Raw genomic sequence first — 20,214 nt, 5'->3', positions numbered from 1 at the left:
GCATTTCTAGCATGTTAGGCATCCTTCCTGGAATAGGAAATTCCAGGCCTGTTGTTACTCCCAGAAAGAGGAAGAAACGAATATATTTTTAAATACCTGGTTCCATTAAGCAAGTTTACTGAGCACTGACGAAGGGGTTCCAGTGGGGTCCAGATTGCCACGTTGCAGGAAGAGGTAAACTGTACCTTCACAGGGAGGGTCATTTTCCTCGACAAGCCCTGCCCTGGTGACCTCAGTGTGAGTCAGCACCCTCTAATCCAGACACTACCTCCTGCAGTTACAGCTATTTCCTTCATCTGTCCTTGCCTGTTTTATTAGGTGGCAGTGAGGTCTGCAGGCTAATCCAACCAACATGACTTGGCCAAAATGTAATTAAAGTAGGAAATCAGTACTGATCCGGCTAATTTAGACCCCCAATATCCTCCTTCGGCTTGAATTAATCAACAAGTGCTGGGCTGAACTAATTTGCATCTAGTTCAGCATTATATCTGCTTCCTGGGGCTTCGAACAGATACTTTTTGATAAACTACCTGTGCTCTAGCTTGAATCAAATCAAGGACCCCTTGGGACTTCCCTGGCAGTCCAGTGGTTAAGACTCCGTGCTCCCAATGCAGGGGGCATGGGTTCTATCCCTGGTCAGGGAACTAAGATCCGGCGTGCTGCACGGCGTGGCCAAAATCAACAAAAACAGCAAATCAAGGACCCCTCTTAACACAGAGACCAGTGACAAAAAAGGACCCCTTTCACACCTGGCGGGAGAGTTACCAATTCCAGAATACCTAGGAAAAATCTGAAGTGAAGTTTACAAGTGTCTTAGTAATAACCAAAGCACCAGGCAAAGTTCCTGTTATATGACAGCTCGGTAACATTCATATCCCCAGGACTGATGGCTGTTCCAATTTTCACCACTTCCATTTCACCGATAACATTTTGGTTAGCCATCGGAGCCTAAAAAGCAGAATGACAGAGCTAAAAACAGAACTTTGGACTTGGGTTTGAATTGTAAATGTGTCACTTCCTAACAAATTGGGCAAATTTCCTCATCTGTAAAATGGGTAGTATAATAGGTACCTATAAGAGCATTAGAGATGGATGTAGGAGCTCTGGCCCCCGGTGGCATGTTACCTGCTGACTTCTGGGCTCCCAAGCCCACACATTTTCCCTTGAGCAGGAATTGATCTTCTGAAAATCTGGTTAATTGGCCAAATTGCAAATCCTAGGCCAAGGGTTCTCCTCAACTAAGAACCTCCTGAGGGGAACCTGTTAAATGCAGGAAAGTGGGCTCCACCCCTAGATACTCTTAGTGGGTGTGAGGTGTGGCCTGTGAGCTTACATTTTAATATCCCAGGTGATATTGATACCAGGGGTGATTTTGAGAAGCACTTCAACAGGTTAAGAAAATCTAATTGTAATAGAGGAGCCAAAGAAGCACATCTGGGTCCCTTTTGTGAACGAGACAAAGGATCTGAAACATCCTGTCTTCCAAGAGACGAGGGAGGCCAGCAGGATCTGGCAGGTTTGTACTGTTGGTTGTTTTAAACCCTAGTAAGAATTCAATGTGACCAGTCTTTTTTTTTTTTTTTAATTTATTTTTGGCTGCGTTGGGTCTTCATTGCTGCGTGCCGGCTTTCTCTAGTTGCGACGAGTAGGGGCTACTCTTCGTTGCGGTGTGTGGGCTTCTCATTGCGGTGCCTTGTTGCAGAGCACAGGCTCCAGGTGCACAGGCTTCAGTAGTTGTGGCACACGGGCTCAGTAGTTGTGGCTTGTGGGCTCTAGAGTGCAGGCTCAGTAGTTGTGGCACACGGGCTTAGCTGCTCCACGGCATGTGGGATCTTCCCGGACCAGGGCTTGAACCCATGTCCCCTGCATTGGCAGGCGGATTCTTAACCACTGCAGCACCGGGGAAGCTCTCAACGTGACCAGTCTTGCCTAGCCTAGAACCTTTTACGAGGTAACCCAGAGGAGGAAAAATGGGGCAAAAACAAACATCCAGGTGGCTGGAGCAGCTAAGTTAGAAACAGCTGTGGTGTTCGTGCTGGATGCGTAGCCACGGATGGCTCCTGGTGTCCGGGATGGGAAGAACAGCCAGGTGAGCCAGGACGGCCTACACTGGACCAGAGCGGGGGAGGGTCCTCTCTGATTTCATGGGCCTCTCCTGGCTCTGACACCAGCGGCTCCTGAAATCCTCCCTTTAACAGGGTCAGTGACCCCTCTGTGATTCTTTCTGCTCACACACAGGTGTTCCCTAAGCCGGCAGCCACCTGCACAGCATCTCTTTCTCCTTTGTACAGTTTGAATAAACACCATTTTATAGCTGATCAACGCCCCAGCCCCTTCAAGGCTCCTTTTCAGCCCCCTTTTCTTTAGTTTCTCTCACCTGTGGCCTGACGTGGTAGCAATTTAGCATGTCACTTGGATTAAAAATGGGGCTGGTTAAGTTCAGTCTGGGTAATAGACAAAGCATTAGGCATAGATTAAATTTAGACAGTGTGTTTAAGTGTCAAGGTAAATTATATTAGGAAGGAGGGGAATTAGTCTGTGAAAACAGACTCTGGGATATCTCTATCTTGTTATTTATTTTTTTTAAGTTTCGGCTAAAACATAATTGAAACATTCCTGTGCTAATCGTATTGAACTCCCCAGACAAGAGACAGGGAAGGGAACTTGGCTCCCACCTAGTGACCCGAGATCCTGGCCTCTCTGACCCTGTGATATTCTAGTTGCACCAGAGTGCTGTTAGACGGTGATCCCGGACCAAACTAATAAACCTCCCTCTAGGTGTGATGTAATTGGAAATATCTGGCTTTCTGAGTTTCTCCAGGTAGTGGCTCTGAACACACCTTGTCTCATTCTGCTTCCTGATGTGACTTCCCCAAATGCCAGAAGTGACAGTGGAGTGTGTGGTAAGGGTACCAACTAAGGTAGGGGTCTCTCATAGGTGTAATTCTTGGGACAACTCTGCATTGGATCCCCTTGCAGCAAGTTGCTTGGGGAAGTGGGGTCACTTCCTCTGGCGTAAATGCAATTGATCTATCTGACCAAAGGACTTGGAGTGAATGTGCCCCTAAGGTCCTGCTAGCTCTTCCCTGCCTCCTAGGTAACCCTTTACGAGTTTGAGTAAAGATGACCAAGTAAAGATTACCTAACTGATGTTTAGTCTAAACTAAACTCTGCACCCCGGAGCTCTGCCTGCCCAGCAGGGTTAGGTAATCACAAACGCAGTCCAGGGGAGCTTGGCTTGGACTGTAAGCAAGGGCTCCCTACACCCCTCTGCTCTGCTGGGGCTCCAAATTCTTCATCAGACAGAATTTGAAAATAAAGTGCTTTATTGCTGAGGTTCCCAGAGAGTTTCAGGGCAGCTGCCTAGGGGCTAGGACTGAAGTCCCTACTTTTGGAGGCTTTCATGAACAGAGACAGTTGGGATATCAGCATTTCAACCCCGCAGAAGGCAAGAAGGTGTGGTTGCAGAGGGAAGGGGGAGATGAGGGCTGAGGGGAGGCAGGGAAGAGGCACGAGGTGTGCTGGGAGAGCTGATCATAGGCATCTCTTCCCAACTCTGAGCTCAGCGTGTTCAGCGACATCACCTTGGGAGCCTGAAGTGGGCCACAGTGGGAACGTTTACACCACAGAAATTGCCCAAATGCTACAAATTGGGGCTGTCCCCCTGCCACCCCCCCGGGAGAGCTGATTTATCAGCTCACCCTGCACATGACTCATCCTTCTGGGCTGGTTCTGAACCCACCCCAAGCCTGGCCACTGTGCTCATTCAGGGCGCTGTGATCTCCCAGCCCCACACATTCCTACAACTGGACAGAACAGAGGTGAGCTGGACAAAGAAAGGGACCAGCATTCACTGATCCGTTCTGCACCTGGATCCTGCCTTGTCTTGGCTGCCACGGCCTGTCTATCCACTTACGGTCCCACTGATGGCCTTCAGCCCTAGACTGAAGTGGTGTCCAATAAAAGGCCGCTCGGGGCTGAGGGGGTGGGCAAGTGGGCCACGTGCGACCGCTCAGCGCTAAGGAGGGCTGCTGGCCCAGGGCTGGTTGGCTGCTGGCCCGCGGGCCGGGATGACGAGACTGGCCCTCACGGCTGGGGCTCTAAGTGACTCACTGCAGGTCCCGGGAATCAGGGTGTGTGGAGAGCCGGGCACACACCTGAGCACAGAGGGAGAGGGAGGATAATGGGTGTCCAGGCTGCGACAGCGCCTCCCAGCGGGCAAGAGGTAAGGCCGCCACAGCTACGCATCTCGGGGCAGCCCCGGGGGCCTTGGGAGCTGAGCTCCCTCCTTTCACCCTGGGCCTTATACACTCTTCAACCTTTTCCCCAACCCCACACCAACACCTGGGGTGCTGACCTCCCCGCCTCAGGTTCAAAGGCAGAGGGCTCGAGGCACCAGACTGGCCTCACCAGGTCTGGGCCAGGCAGGGTGAGCGGCCCGTGAGGAAAGTTCTCCAGCACAGCAGCCCTCATTAGAACTCCTTGGCCTCCTGCAACTGCGCCAGGTATTCCTCCTCGGGGGGGTTGTCCGTGCAGGCCCGGCCATTGTTCGGGGGCCGCACGGCGTGGTAGCGGCTCCAGTCCCCCTTACACAGGATCCAGGGCAGCGTGTCCACCTTGAAGTGCAGCTCGGGCGAGAAGTCGGTGCTGACGAGGTCGGGCGCGCCGGCGCCCTTGCCTCGGGTCAGCAGCCGGCTGCCCGCGTCGTAGCAGCAGTGCTGGGCGGCCAGCGTGCTGCTCTCCCCGGACAGCAGAGAGCGCAGGCAGAAGCGGGCCGTGGGCTGGTACACGTCCAGGCGCTCGCGTGGGCCGCTGGCGTCCCTCCACCGGAAGCTGCGGCCCTGGTGCTCGTCCTGCAGGCTCACGGCGCTGGACACGGCCTCCAGCGGGTATGCACACGGGCAGCTGGGCAGGTCCCGCAGCACCTGGCTCAGGTACTTGGCTAGGAAGTCACTCTTGCAGTTCAGCCACTTCTCGCAGCTGTCCACATCTGCAGAGGGCAGGGGAGTGTGGGAAGGGGACCGGTCAGCCCCTGGGGTGGGGGGTACTGGTCAAGGGCCAATGCACGGAGGGGGAAGGCCTAGGCCCCAGCTGGTGCAAAGCTGTGCCTTGGTAGGGCCGTAGGGGCAGGAGGGGAAGGACCCACACCAGAGCGGGGGGCAGTCTGACGTGGCCACCGCTGTTAACAGATAAGGGCAACCACACACCACCCAGGCAAGCTGAAGCAACAGGCCGTAGCCGAATGGACATCGGCCAAGGGGCTGGAGGAGGGGCCTACAGCCCCTCTGCGGAGCTAGGCCTTGTCCCTTTAGATGCTGGATGGCGGGAAAGATCCTGGGATCGTGGGGAATGAGCTGGGGTGGGTGGGGGCAGGGACAGCAGTTTTAGCCTCTTGGTCAGAAAATGTTCACTGTTTTCACCACTGGCCCATTCTTGTTCTTAACTTTGCCTTTCTTAGGCTCACTCTGTCTTTCTGGGCCCCCTGTGACCCCTCTGTCTATGCTGCCCTCCACCCCTCTCCCTACCTTGGAAAATGTGGCCTCTTGGAAAATGTGGCCTCTGACCCTGGCCACCCAGAACAAACTGCTCCTCCCTCTTTGCTGCAGACCCTTGGGCCCACTTGGCAGTGCTGTACCTAAGTTGGTTGTGTGTGTCTTTCCACCGAAGACCTGAGCCCCTTGAGGGCAGGGACTGGGCTTGGCCTTCTGGGAATCCCCTGCCCCACACAGGGCCGGGTGCACCCTCCCGGCTCAGTGAGCTTCTGTGGCGTTGAGCATAGGACCCATCTGCAAGGGGGCTGTGGGCAGCTGCCTGCCTCCTTGTGGGGTGCAAGAGACACAGATGTGGAGTGTGCTGGGGAAAGCGCGGCCCGCTCCAAGCTGCCGGAAGGGGCAGTCCTGGAGCTCTGGACCCTGACCTGTTTTTGAGGGCAACTGCTCCCCAGACAGAGCCTGCCAGGAGCCTCCAAGAGTGACCAGGGAGTGGAAGCCAGAATGTCCCCAGCCTATCCTACTGCCAGGGAGCGTACACCCCACTAGATGGTCTCCAAGCTCTGGGCTCCCCTCAAGACCTTCTTCCCAGCAGGAATGTCAGGCTGGGAAAGGCCAATGGGCCTGGCTAGGGGGTTTGGAAATGTTACGGTCCCCTTGCTGGGGGGGCTAACCTTCCACCTGGAAGATGTACCCTCTGCCTCAGTGGATGGAGGCAAGATTCCTGCCCGCGCGGTGAGGCTCCACCCTCCCGAGAGAGGTTTCCCCCAAACCCCCAGGGGCAGGGCCTAGCCCCCCACTGACCTGGGCTGAGCTTGTCCGTAGAATTGTGGGCCAGGGGCCGCCACCCCTCACTGGGGAAGCCCAAGGGGTCCTTGTCCTCAGCGCCTTTGGGAAGAGAGGAGGCCAGGCTGGTGGTGCCGCAGGGCACCTCTGTGCTCCCGATGGGAGCCCAGCCCTCACTAGGCTCTCGGTGCCCGCGGCATCTGGGACAGGCCTGGCACGGGGCAGGACCACCGTGTGTGTGAGCTTCCTGCCTCCCCTCTCCCAAGCCCACCCTATACAAGGCTTACACGCCCACATTCCCAGGGGACCAAGTCCAGCGTGTAAGCCGCTCCGTCTGCAGGAGCTGCGGCTCATCTCACCAGGACGGGGGGCAGGTCGCAGGCATGGGACTCAGTGGCAGTGCAGGTGTAGCCACAGGGCCGAGTCCTCTGCCGGCTGCCGCTGCCGCAGCTCCCACTGCAGGGAGACCAGGGGCTCCATTCCTCTTGAAGCTGAGTCTGCGTCAAGGCAGGGAGCCAGGGGTGAGGGAGCAGAGCCCACGGGGTGCCTTGCTGCGAATTAGCAGAAGGCACCCCTTCCTTGGGAGGATCCACCCCGGGCCAGGACGCCCCTAGCGGACGGAGCATGGGCTGAATTTCAGCCCCACTAGTCTGCTCATCTGGGTACCCCTGTGCAGTGAACACCCGGGCAAATGCAGGAGGTGTCACAACTCCCAGCCACCCACTCTGTGCCCACACAGCAACGAAGAGGTAAAGCCACCTGGAGGCCACCTGACCACTGCTGAGGGGACCTTGGGCAAGTCCCCCGACATCTCTGAGCTACAGTTTTTGTGCCAGTCAAAACCAAGAGTGACAATACTTCCCTGGCACTGGGGGTATTAAAGAATGTCCCTGCTCCCCACGTCCTGGTCTGAGGGACCCAAAATGCACCATGACAGTACCCACAGGCCTTTGGCTGCATGGGCCTGAGACCCAGGGCTCTCTGTGGAACCCCCAAAGTACTGACACACACACCCAGCTCTCTCCTCGCTTCCCAGGCAGGCCTGAGCAGGCTGGTACCAAGTGTTTAAGGAAAATCAATGGAAGAAAAGCTGAAAGTCATGAAAATTCTGCCTGTTAGCTTACATGACTTTGGTGAAATGGAAAAAGCCTGCTACGACTTAGTCTGAACCAACGATGAGACACCAGGGCTCTGGGGAGAAGTGCTGTAACTGTGTGTGAAACATGTCTGTACCCAGGGAAAATTGAAACTGCAATATGCAAAAATAAAAATGCCTGTCATGGGGCGGGGGACAGGCTTTAGGCGATATTTTCTGAATAGTCTACGTTGTTATGTTGCTTTCTAAAAAAAAAGTAATAGCCAATACTTTATTATGTACTGGCACTTTAAAAGTACTAACTCACGGGCTTCCCTGGTGGCGCAGTGGTTGAGAATCTGCCTGCTAATGCAGGGGACACGGGTTTGAGCCCTGGTCTGGGAGGATCCCACATGCCGCAGAGCAACTAGGCCCGTGAGCCACAACTACTGAGCCTGCGCGTCTGGAGCCTGTGCTCCGCAACAAGAGAGGCCACCATAGTGAGAGGCCCGCGCACCGTGATGAAGAGTGGCCCCGCTTGGCACAACTAGAGAAAGCCCTCGCACAGAAACGAAGACCCAACACAGCAAAAATAAATTAATTAATTAATAAACTCCTACCCCCAACATCTTAAAAAAAAAAAAGTACTAACTCACTTACTACCCTCTACACCCAATTCTATGTAGTCAGGGTTGTGCCCATGTCCATTTTAGAGAAGAAGGAACTGAGGCCCAGAGAGGTTAACCTGCCCAAGGTCACTCACTGGTAAGCAGCAGACCCAGGGTTCAAACTCACACAATCTGAAGGTGAGGTCAGTTGTGAGTGGTGGGATTTATAATATTTCTTAATTTGTTGGAAACGGATATGAATATATATATATTATTAACAAATGTCTGTTCTGCTTAGGGGATCTCAGGGCTGTTGTGAGGGTCAAATGTTTGAAAAACAAACAAACAAACTTTGCAAGCTATGGGTAATGCTTGCCTGATGATGGCGTCTGCACAGGCCTAGGCTCCAGGCCTCCCCAGCTGCCCCTGCCCGGGAAGCTCTCACCCCCATTTCCACTCAGGACCCCCAGGGCCGGGGATGTCAAGATGGGGGAGCTCACCGGAGCTATCAGGCTCCTTGAAGGCCCGGTCCCCAGGGGACAGCCAGCCCCGCTCCCAGCCTCCTGCGGCCCCACTGAACCCATGCTCTTGGTCATCGTCGTCTTCCTCGTCGTGGTCCTCTTGGTCCTCACTCTCACGGTACTCTGGAGGGTAGTCCTCCTCTTCCCCTGCGGCTCTGCCCTTGAGACCGGGCCTCCCTTCCTCGCCCTCCAGGTAGCCCCAGAATAGGGGCCAGAAGAGTTCCTTGGCCGGCAGCCAGCTGGGGGCCCCTTGGGACCAGCGATTGCTAGGCTCAGCCAGCAGGTCCATCTCCACCTCAGCCTGGGGGTCCTCCACCACTTCGATGGTCACCTGCAGAGGTACAGACACACCTGGCCAGTGAGGGAGGGCTCAGAGCCAGACTCCAGAGGCAGGGGAGAGGACAAGCCTGGGGGGAGGGGCAGGGGCAGGGGGAGAGGCCCGACCTTTTCTCCAGACCAGCCCATTCTTTTGGTCCACCTTCTTGGTCTCCCCGGGCACAGAGGGTCACAGTGTAAGACCTGGCTGTGCATCAGAATCTTCTGGCGATTCCTGAGCCCCTGACCCCACCCCAGACACGGATTTAACTGGTGTGTGAGGTAGGGCCAGGCGTAGTGGTCCTAACACGTGCCAGGGTGGAGACCCATTCATTTAAGAAAAGCTGGGTTTGAATTCTGGCTCCACCAGCCCACAGGCTGAGCAACTGCTGGGGCCACGGACGGCCCTGAATCTCCATTTCCTCATTCTAGGGCCGGAAAATGAGACCAAATGACAGCAGATCCGCACAACAGCCCTGGGGAGGGCTCTCGCCCACTACATCGTGGACAGGAAAGAAGTAACGTGAAACCATTTATGTGAAAGTGAACTTTAAAAACGTCACTTTGGGCTATTACAAAACGATAGGAGGTCACAGAACAAAATTTGGGGAAAAGAACAAGCAAAATATAAAGAAGAAAATGGAAATCACCCATATTCCATCTCAGGTAACATTTTGGTGATTAACCTTCCAAGTTTAGATATATAGACACACACACACACACACACACACTTTTAAACAACTTTAGAATGTTGTGTGTTCTATATTTTTGTGACCTGTTTTCTCTTTTGGTGAAAGTGTTTTGTAAGCTATAAATGGTACACAAAATGCAGGAATTATTGTCATTAGGGATTCGGGACTGATGGTGGAGTATGTAAACTGGAATTCCATCAACCCCTCTAGTTTTCTTTCCCATAAAGCCCCTCTGGTGGGCAGGCCACCACCCACTGCTCCACAGGCAGGGCGGGGGCTGTCACCTTCTCCGACCTGCACAGGACCCCTGCCCTCCAAGCAATACCGGATGGGACGCCTGACTTCAGAGCTGAGCTCTTCAGCCCAGCTTCTCTCCAGGTGTCCACTGGGCCCACGGCCCCCCCGTAGCTCTCACCTGGATATTGGGGTTTGGGGCACTCAAGTCTGTGTTGGCCAATCCCGGCAGCTTCTGCAGCTCCAGCAGCAAGGGAGCGTCCTCCAGGGTCCCGGGCAAGGAGGTCTTGTCCAGGGTCAGGGCTGCTGGCTCAGTGAGAGCCCAGCGTCTGTGTCGGCGCAGCCCTGCCTGGAGGTGGGCTCTGGAGAGCAGAGGGGGCTCCTCTTCTCTAGGAGAGCTGGGGTCTGGGGAGGCCGAGACCTGAGGGAGAGATGGGAGGGAGGGGTGCCTGAGGTCAGCGCCCATGCGAACCCGGAAAAGGCTGGTGGGGGGCGGGAGCAGGGGGAGATTTGGGAGCCCTGGGAGCAGACCAGGTCACAAACTTGCCTGGAAACCGTGTATCCAAACGTGTCTGCTTTAACACCTCAGAGGGTGGACGGCGTCCACAAAGCGCTCGGGCAAATGATGCCAGCGCGAGGCACGAGAAGGAGGGTTCAAATCAGGTTTCTACACGTGGAAGAGACACAATCCAACCTGCTCATTTCACAGATGAACAAACTGAGGCCCAGAGGGGAAGTGAGATGTGCAAGGCAGTGGCTCCAAAGTGCAGTCTGCAGACACTTGCCTCAGAATCCCCCAGGGCCCTTGTCAGAGAACAGACACCCAGGCCCTCCCACGTCAGGGCAGGAAGGCTCAGGAAGGCCGACAGGGGCGTGGGCAGCAGACCCAGGCCCTTCCCCTCAGCACACTCCCCTGCCACCTGGCCTTCCCAAGCCATCCGTGCGGGGGCTGTACTTCTTGGCATCCCTGACCATAGCAACCTTCCTCCGCCTGCTCACGTGGGGCCCGGCCCCTTTTCCTATTCCAGGCTGCTTGTGTGGCCGTCTGTCTGCCAGTGAATCCCCTCCACCAGCCAGTGCCATGAGGTCCACACTGGGACTGTCCTTGATGCAGCTCAAATAGTAAGTGAAAGCAGTCCTGGCTGTCTCTGACTCTTGCTCTGGCCTTCCCTGCTCAGACGGTGGAGCACTGGGTCGGCACCTACCTCCAGGCTGCAGCCATTGCCCAGGTCTCTACACCAGGGCAGAAAGAGCCCTGTCCAGGGCTGCCTGGTGAGCCTCAGGGGCCAGGAGCCTGTGGACCCTGCCTCACCCAGGCCACAGCCTCACCCAGGCTACAGCCTTCTTTCTGCCTCTATACCAGGGCAGAAAGAGCCCTGTCCAGGGCTGCCTGGTGAGCCTCAGGGGCCAGGAGCCTGTGGACCTCACCTGTGGGCCACAGCCTTGAGCCCACCTCCCGCCTCATACCTCGGACTGTGTGGTACGGCTGAAAAACATGGGTCTCGAGAGTCAGATCAGCTTGGGTTCAAATCGCAGCTCTCCTTCTCACTTGCTCATTCAATTTGATGATTTCCCATCAACAAAATGAGAATAATAATTCCTACCTGGAAGGACTGTCAGAATTTTCTTTATCAAACACTTCCACAGCATCCCCTGTGGCAGGCACTATTCTAAACACTTAAATCACTCGTTTAATCCTCCCAACAACCCTCAGAGGTAAGGGCTAGCTGTCATCTCCATTTTGATCATGAAAACTAAGGCACAGAAAAGGCAAGTAACTTGCCTGAGGTCACACAGACATTTACTGTTAGAAGCAGGATTTGAACCAGCCAGCCAGAGCTCACACTCTTAACCAGCATGCTCCAACACTGCAGGCAGGAGCGCTGAGAGTCTACTTCACAAATCAGGGGCTGAATCAGTCTTGTTTCTCATGTCTCTCCCCTTTGACCCCCTCCTTCTGTGGTCCCCAGAGGCCTGGCTCCAAGGCTCCTGCACTGGGACTTCCCTGGTGGTCCAGCGGTTAAGACTCCACGCTTCCACTGCAGGGAGCACGGGTTCGATCCCTGATCAAGGAACTAAGATCCCGCATGCCATGTGGCGCAGCCAACAAAACAAAACAAAACAAAAAACAACCAAAATGAACAAGGCTCCTGCACTAAACACCTGGTCCCAGGGCAGCCGTGGGCCCATCTCAACCGGGGCCCAGAGTCTCTCGATGAGTGAAAGTGTTCTGGTCCAGATAGCCGGGACGGATGAGCAGAAGATGGATAGATGAGTAATGGAACAACCCAACCCCTTCTCTGGCCAATCCTGGAGGCCTGGAGCATCCCCAGATGCCACCTTCCTAGCAGTTCCCACCCATCATTCCACGGAAGCCCTAACTGTCCCCGAGACTTTGCCCAGCAGTTCCTCTGTCTGCAGCCTCTGGGCACAGAAACAGGCAGACTTGGGGCAGCAGCAGTTCAGGGTCTGCAGCCTTTCTAGCTGATTTAGATACCCCAGCCTCCTGGGCACAAACACCAGGTTTCATCTGTGGACATTTGGCAATGACATTTGTAGTTGTCACAGCTGGGGCGGGGAAGGGGGTGCTACTGGCATCTAGTGGGTAGAAACCAGAAATCTTAACAATGCATACATAGCACAACATCACAGCAAGGATTATCCAGCCCAGAATGTCAACAGTGCTGCAGTTAAGAGACCCTGCTCTAGAGTCAGGCTGCCTGCGTCTGAATGCCAGTGGTGGCCTGGCTTCTGACCTGTGGGACCCTGGCAGGTGACATAACCTCTGTGAGCGTCCTCATCTGTAAAATGGAAACGGTGATGGGACAGAGCTGGTACTGAGCAGGCATTCAAAGTGTCCGTTTCCACCCCTCCCCACCCTGGTGCCCAATCGGACCAGACGATGAGCAGAGACCACAGAAAGCCCTGGCTCAACATCACAGCCACACACACCACCCTTCCTCTCTTGGAGCCTCCTGCCCTGTGTGTCAGCCCCTGGGGAACTCCCTGGAGCGGAGGGGGACATCTGATCTTAGTTTGGGTTCCCTGAGAAGCCGACCCTGAGACAAAGATTCAAGGGCAAGTGGTTCCTTTGGAAAGTGATCCCTGGAGACACCAGCAGGGAGTGAGGCAGCAAGTCAGGGAGGGAGGCAGCTAGTAAAGAATGCTCCATGAAGCCAGTGACCACGGTGCACGACTGGAGCGCATCCCACTGGGCGCCTCAGTTATGCCATCGGTCATCGGCTGAGGGAGGCTGGGTGGGGGAGAGGATGGGCACTCCAGGCGCTTCGGGCTGGCCGTGCACAGCTCAGAGCAGGCCCTAGTGCCAGCAAAAGCCCTCAGGCAACTGGAAGTGAGGCCTGCAGGGATGTGGGCAGAGCAGTCAGAGCCCTGACGTGTAAGCACCGTCTGAGCGCATCTTCCGTACCGCGCCTGGACCAGGCCCTTTACATACCTTCTGACACTTACTCCAGCTAGGGTGTAAGCTCCGTGCAGGTAGAAATGTCTGTCTGCTTTGTCACGCTGTATCGCGTGCCTAGCACAGTGCCTGGCACGCTACAGGCGCTCAGTAAATCATTTCTGAGTGATTGAATGAATGCCAGCACTGATGAGGGGTGAGTGTGACTATCTCTGTGTTAACGATGAGGCTGTGGAGGCTCAGAGAGGGTAAGGGGTTTCCATAAGGTCTCACAGGTTACACTATGGGAGCTTAGGCTCAAACTCAGCTCTGCCGGATCTCAACGCCCAGGCATCGGTGCACACGCGCCTGCGCAGACACTCAGGCCAATTACCCCCCAAGCGCAACCCCCTCTGCATTCAAAAAGCGCTTCGGCTTTCATCTTCTTGTCTGGCCCCGAAGGTGGTGGTAAGGAGTGCAGGCTGGAGGCCACATCACCTGGGATCAAACCCCAACTTGGACACCTACTGGCTGTATGACCGTGGGCAGGTTACTTAATCTGCCTTAGTTTCTCCTCCTGTAAATTAGGGAAACGGCCGGCCATCCCTGTCTCATAGGGCTGTTGAGTTAGAACAGCGCCTGGCACATGCAGTGAGTGTTACCTAGAGGTGGTGATAGATAGTTCTCAGAGAGAGAGCGGGCAGCACCCCTCTCACCAGCACGGTGTTGGTTCTTTACATCTTATTTGGTTTGAAGACCGCCCCCCTCCACTACTGATGCAGATCTCTGGGCGGTGTATTTCCATGACATTCTGAAGCAACTTCGGAGGCTCCCGCCTGTTTAAGAACACCTGCCCTATCCCACGGGACCACCTCCCACATCTTTTATGCTTAAATGTGGAGTTTCACACGTGTACAAATACACAGCTCCATTCTTTTGGGGATGGTGTCATTACCCAGATAAACACGAGATATATAGATATACACCAAGATATGTCCCCACCATTCATTCTCTCTCTCTCTCTCTCTCTCTCTCTCTCTCTCTCACACACACACACACACACACACACACACACACACACACACACACAGGCCCACGCATATGCTCCCAGGCTTGGCAGGGCAGCCCTGACCCATGTGTTTCCAGTTAACATAAGAGCCCCCCCTACCCACAAACCCTTACTGCATTGCTTGAGCATTGCCTGCTAACCTGCTTCAGCTCCCCTCACAGTCCCCCCACTCTCCCTTCTCCCCTCTGCCTCCTCTCAGGGGTCAGGAACTTGTTCCGGATAATGAAATCCAGTTGCCAGGTGCAGTCCAGCATCTCTCCTCCGCGCAGCCACTGCTGAGGCCCGGGTGCATCCCTACAGAGCCCGGCTGCACACACAGTCACCACGGCTTCCCGGAGGTGCTGGAGCCCCATCCTTCAAAGGCGGTTGCTTCTCCAGACAGGCCAGAGGACCACCGGCAGAGGAGTGGGGTTGGATGTCACCCTCCTCACTGGTGTGCGCTGTTCTAACCCAGCCCACCCTGGCCTGGGAGGGAGACCTACCTCAGAGCACACCCTCCAAGCACCAGGGCTGGCTTCATGCTGTGTGACCTGTGCACTTGTACAGCACGCTGCACAGGGTTTACTGCTCTGCTGTTGCCATCTTGAAATGCTTAGAGACCCCACGTTTTCATTCTGCACTGGGCCCCATGAACTACGAAGCCAGTGCTGTCGAGCACCCTGCAGGTAGGACCCAATGAATCCTCACAACCACGAGGTACCAGCATCACCCTCACTTCCTGGAGGAGGCAGCCAAGGATCCGAGAGGTGGAGGAACTTGCTCAGGATTACACGGGGGGCTGGCAGACCAGGTTTTGAGGCAGATGATCTGGCTAGAGAGCCTGTGCTCTTAATCCTTGTGCTTTGCCAGCTCCGGGCACGGGCAGCACCTTCTGGTTCACTGCCTGCCACTGTGGGGTGCGGAATGTGTCGAATGAACAAAACACTAGGACAGGATGTACTGCTTTTCATATCCATCCTTCCCGTTGATCCTCATAACAACCAAATGAGGTGAGAAGGGCAGGGACGATTAGGAGACCGAGATCCAGTGAGGCTGGGACTTGCCTGGGACCACTGAGCAGCCCAGCCTCCAGGTCTCAGTTCCTGACCTTCCTTCTCTCCCTCAACCACCTTTCCAGTGGTTCCGACCTCTCAGAGGGAGAAGAATGGTCTGGAGGGAGAACAAAGTTCACAGTCAAGAGGCGGGAAGGTGCCCAGCTGCAGGAGGTGGCGGAGGGCAGGGCCACAGGCTCGCCTCACACAGACCTGGGTTCCAGTTCCCCTTCTGTCAGTTGCTCACTGATTAGGCCAGAAAGACCCCAACCAAAGAAGGCCTATCTTCAGAAAAATACCTGCTTCTCGGTGCCACCCACCTGGCAGATGAGACCTTTCAACCCACCATGCCCCTCCTGCAGTCCAGGCCCTGCTGCCAGGTAACTGGCTGGATGACGCACCAGGACTGAAGTGCCGCCTAAGTACCCCTACCACGTGCATGACGCTGACCCGGGTTTGGGGAGCTCCTTCCTCTGTGTTTAGTCCTTCATCTCAGCCTGCACCCTCACAAAGTACTTCCTCCCATGGCAGCTGAATCCCTGCTGCCGCAGCATGAAATGTGCCCAGCTCTGCCCCGTGGGGGAATCCTTCCTGCGGGACAGTCCTTGAAGCCGAGGAGCTGCCCTCTATCAATTCTTCTCTCTTGCCTAGTTCTAAGCTCCATTACCCTCTTGTGGCTGCAAGTCCCCAGCTCCCCTCCGCCCTGCCCCAGGGTCTTCCCTTGCTGGCCTAGGAGGTGGTGAGTGCCAGGGTTAGGTGCCCAGGGGCTGGAGAATTAAGCAAAGCTGGGTTTGGACCCTGGCTTAGTTATTGGACCCATTGTCAGTTTCCTTGTCCTTCAAATGAGGACAACAAGACTATAGGAACACAAAATGCCCTGCAGCTGTTTGGGTGGTGTTCTGATCCCGACTAGAATAGAAGATACCCAAGGCAGAGCTGTATCATTCTTTGCTCGTCCAGCACCCAACAAATTGCGTGGCTCCAGCCCCTTGTAACGACGAGGCCACCCACGCGGACAGTGCTTTCTCACCCCGCATGCCACCCAACAAAGTGGGTTCTCATTCCCACTCGACTGTGGGAGTAAACTGAGGCTCAGCAACGGGCCTGCCCAGAGAGAGGATGGCATATTTTGCTCACGATAGTAATGATTTCAAGACTTTAGATGAGCAGGCTGGAGCATGACACGCAAAGGTCTCAGTGTAGCTCTGGAAAGACAGACCTGGCTCCCAATCCCAGTGAGGCTTACCATCTCTGTGCCTCGATTGTTTTCATCTGGAAAATGGGAATGATGCCCATGTCAGATATTTGACAATGAAATGACATCATGTTAAGTACTTTGTACCGAGTCTGTCAGGCCCAAGCGATGCTAACTGCCCTGCAGTCATCCTACACCTTTGGATCCAGGGGGGTTTATGTTCCTCAGCTTCTTCACAAAGCCCCCTGGGCCGGTCAGTGATGTCTGACACATCACCAAGGCCCTAGAATAGCAGTGTGCACTCTCTCAACATGATTCCTCAGCTCACACCTTCGACGTGTGACTGCTTGAGCACACATCATTCACACATGGGAAACAACGTTTGAGCTGGACGGGACCATGGAGGTGACTTAGCCCCTCCTTTCAAATGTCAGGAAATTGTCCAAGGGGAGTCACACATGAGTTAATAACCAGCTGGGACCAGAACCCCAGGCCTGGGGCTCCAAGCTCTGTTTTTCCTCCATGCCTGTAATTTGTTTGAACATGTTTCTGAGGGCTCTGCCAGGCTCTGTACCAGGGCTTGGGGATGTGACTTTGGCTCTGAAGTAACTCATCCTCTGGGCTGGCCTTGGGGGAAGATCTGGCAAACATACTAAAAATAATTACAGTCAAAGGGGTAAGTAAAAAAGTATTTATGCCAATTCAGTTCATTTTCCATTGTCATCTCCACTGAGGAAGTGGACTGGCCAGAGGCTGTTCAGTTCCTCTAGATTTGTCCTCAGCTGTGGTTCCTAACAACGGGCAGGAAGAGTGGGTATCCCACAGGAAATGACGTCTGGCTCTGGGCAGCGGGTGCTACAGGCATCTAGTGGGTAGAGGCCAGAGATGCCGCTAAACATCCTACAATGCTACAACTCACAACAAAGAAGTGTGTAACCCCAGGATGATGGTAGTGCGGAGGTTGAGAACGCCTGGTCTACAGGACGTACTCTCAACAGGGGCAAAAATTAGATCTTGGAGGAGGAGGCAAAAAAATCTAAGTATTATTGCAAAACAATGGTTTGTAACACTCCAAAGGGCATTAGTGCATGAATAGAGAGCATATCTGTGGTATTAAAATTTCATGGGGGAGGCACTTAGAACAAATAGAGTCTAAAAATCTCCTTAGGAGGGAGGGCAGTCATGAAAAAAAGATGGACAAACAAGGGTCCACAGAGACCACCCCCCCCTCAAATGCAGGGGACGTGCTTTCTTCCCGTTGCCTCTGGAGGGCCTCAGCAGCCTGGGCACTGACAGGGCCCCAAGCTCAGGCTCTCGCCCACTTCACTGCTCTCCTGCACCCGCCTCAGGCCCTGAGTGTCCTCATCTGGAAAATGAGAAGAGCCACTGCGGCCTCCCCCTAGAATTGCTCCGTGCACTGAAAGGCCAGGACCCCCTGCCACACAGGCCTGCTCCTGTGAACCCTGCAACAAGTCTGGCGGGCTTTGTCCCCATGGGGATGAGTCCGCTGTGGTCCAGGAGGGAACGGCTGGACCGTTGACCCCTGGCGACGGGAGACGCGGGTTTTGACAGACGGTGATTTCTCTTCGTGTCTAAACTACTCTTGGTCTCACTCCTCTGTCTTCAGTCGCCCGCAAAAGCCCACTCACAGCCCCTCCCCACCCCCCAGAAAGCGCTCCTCTACCTCTTACCGACCTCTTCTGCTTGTTCAAGTACCTAATGATATAAAGGTCCCACCCAGCAAGTTGGAGGTCCCCACTTACTACCTCACCTTCTCTCAATTCACACCCTAAAGGACCCAAATCCTTTGAAGATTTGATTGAAGAGGCTGCACCAGGGGCTCACTTCGCCGCTGGAACCTCAGCAACACCCGCCCGCCACTCCGCAAAGCGCTGCGGTCCTTGAGCATCCTCCGGACTCCTCTCGGAGCGCGCACCTGAACCTCATGGCTGCAGGAGAGGTTCGCTCAGGGCGAGGCAGCCGCGGGGACGCGGCGGGCGGATGGGAAAGGAAGCCGGGAGGCTGCAGGGTGTCTGCGCACCAAACTCAGCACAGAAGTAACGTTTCTCCCCAGGGTGACCTGCTTCACAGCCCGGGGGTGTTTTCCGCAGGTCCGGCGCACCTGGCCACCGCCCGATGCCCGCCGACGTCCGGGCCCGTCCCGCCCCTCGCACTCGGGGGCCACCACTCGCGTCCCGGTCCTGCTCCCCGCGCGGCCAGAGCTGGGGGCCGGGGGAGCAGGGACCCAGCGCGCCGCAGCCCGCGCCGCGCCGCTCACCTCCGCCAGCCTCTCGTGGCTCCAGCCGGGGCCCCGCGGCTTCCGCAGGGGGAGCGCTCGCACCGCGGCCAGCAGCGCGGTCAGCAGCACCACGCAGAGGGGGAGCGCCGCGCGGCCGGGGAGTCGAGGCATCCTCTCCCTCCCGAGGCTGCTCCGCCCGGCGCCTTCGCGCCTCCCGGGCCGCTCCGGCGAGCCGGTTGACGCCGGGCCTCGCCTCCTCCGGGGGCGGGAGCGCTGGGACGGCGGCGCAGGCCCGGCAGCGCCAGCGCTCAGGGCTCGGGAGGGGAGCTCCGGCGGCCGCGGGGGCGCGCGGGGCGGGGGCGCGCGGCTCTTCTCTCTCTCTCTCTCTCTCTCTCTCTCTCTCTCTCTCTCTCTCTCTCTCTCTCTCTCTCTCTCTCTCTTCTCTCTGTCTTCTTTCTCTTCTCTATCTACTCTCTCCTCTCTTCTCTGTCTCTCTCTCTTTTCTCTCTCTCCTCTCCTCTCCTCTCTCCTCTCTCTTCTCTCTCTCTCTCTCTCTCTCCTCTGTCTCTCTTTTCTCTCTCTCCTCTCCTCTCCTCTCTCCTCTCTCTTCTCTCTCTCTCTCTCTTCTCTGTCTCTCTCCTCTCTCTCTTCTCTCTCTTTTCTCTCTGTCTTCTCTCTCTTCTCTATCTACTCTCTCCTCTCTCTTCTCTGCCTCTCTCTCTTTTCTCTCTCTCCTCTCCTCTCTCTTCTCTCTCCTCTCTCTTCTCTCTCTCTCTCTTCTCTCTCTCTCCCTGGCCCGGCGTGGGCGCCCCGGCTGCTCTCGGGTCAGCGCTCGGGGTGTCCCCCGCCCTCCCCGGAGGGGTGGCCCCTCGCGCTCCCGGACAAATCTTGGCCCAGCGGGCGGCTCCCTTTGATCTGGCCGCCTCCCCGCCCTGAGTGCCCGCCGCTGTCGCCGGCGCAGCCCCAAGCGAATTCCTGTTCGGGGAAAGTCGCAGCCCGCCTGCCGGCGCTCTCCAGTCCAACTGTGCGACTCCTGCGGGGTCCTGAGGGCGACGCCGGGGCTCACCGACCGCCAGAGCCTCGCGGGCTAGGGACGCGCCGCAGCCCAACGCGGGAGCCTTCAGCTCTTGCGCAAATGTGCACCAAGGTAGGGTGGCTTGGGGAGGAAAGCCTGGAAGTAACTCCCCCAAGGCTCTTCCAGCTCCCCTGCTGGAGGTGGAGACTCGAAAAAACACCTGCCACTCTGCACCCAATTTCCCAGCACTTCAAAAGCCAGGAGAGAGCTGAGACTCAGATGTGAGGATAAAGTCCCAGAAGGACAGCAGCTAGCCACGTTTGAAGGAGTGGTCAGAGATCCTGCCCTGCCACTGGGTGTCACCTAGTTTCATCCTAGGTAAAACAGTGGGGCCACCCACTCCCTCCAGAGGGACACTCGTGCAGGGATCCTCCCGTGTAGGGCGTGCGGTCATGAAATAAAACCTCAGCTTATGATAATGATCAGGAACTATGAGTGGCAGTGACGATTTTCATGGCTGGGGGCTGTTAGGGACTGTGAGCTCCGTG

General features: G+C 55.8%; 1 protein-coding gene across 1 annotated transcript; it reads right to left on the bottom strand.

Moving 5' to 3' along the window:
• Nucleotides 1-4,192: 4,192 nt before the first annotated feature.
• ISM2 (isthmin 2) lies at nt 4,193-10,658 on the bottom strand (the record flags this gene model as incomplete). The annotated part of the gene is made up of 5 exons (XM_079913557.1): nt 4,193-4,990; nt 6,294-6,377; nt 8,459-8,810; nt 9,902-10,141; nt 10,506-10,658. 5 exons carry the CDS (start codon nt 10,656-10,658, stop codon nt 4,473-4,475), a joined length of 1,347 nt encoding a protein of 448 aa, XP_079769683.1. The 3' UTR covers nt 4,193-4,472.
• Nucleotides 10,659-20,214: the final 9,556 nt, after the last annotated feature.

Source organism: Stenella coeruleoalba, assembly GCF_951394435.1.
Source record: "Stenella coeruleoalba genome assembly, chromosome: 2".
Classification (NCBI taxonomy): Eukaryota; Metazoa; Chordata; class Mammalia; order Artiodactyla; family Delphinidae; genus Stenella; species Stenella coeruleoalba.
This window is presented reverse-complemented; position numbering and strand designations above follow the sequence as displayed.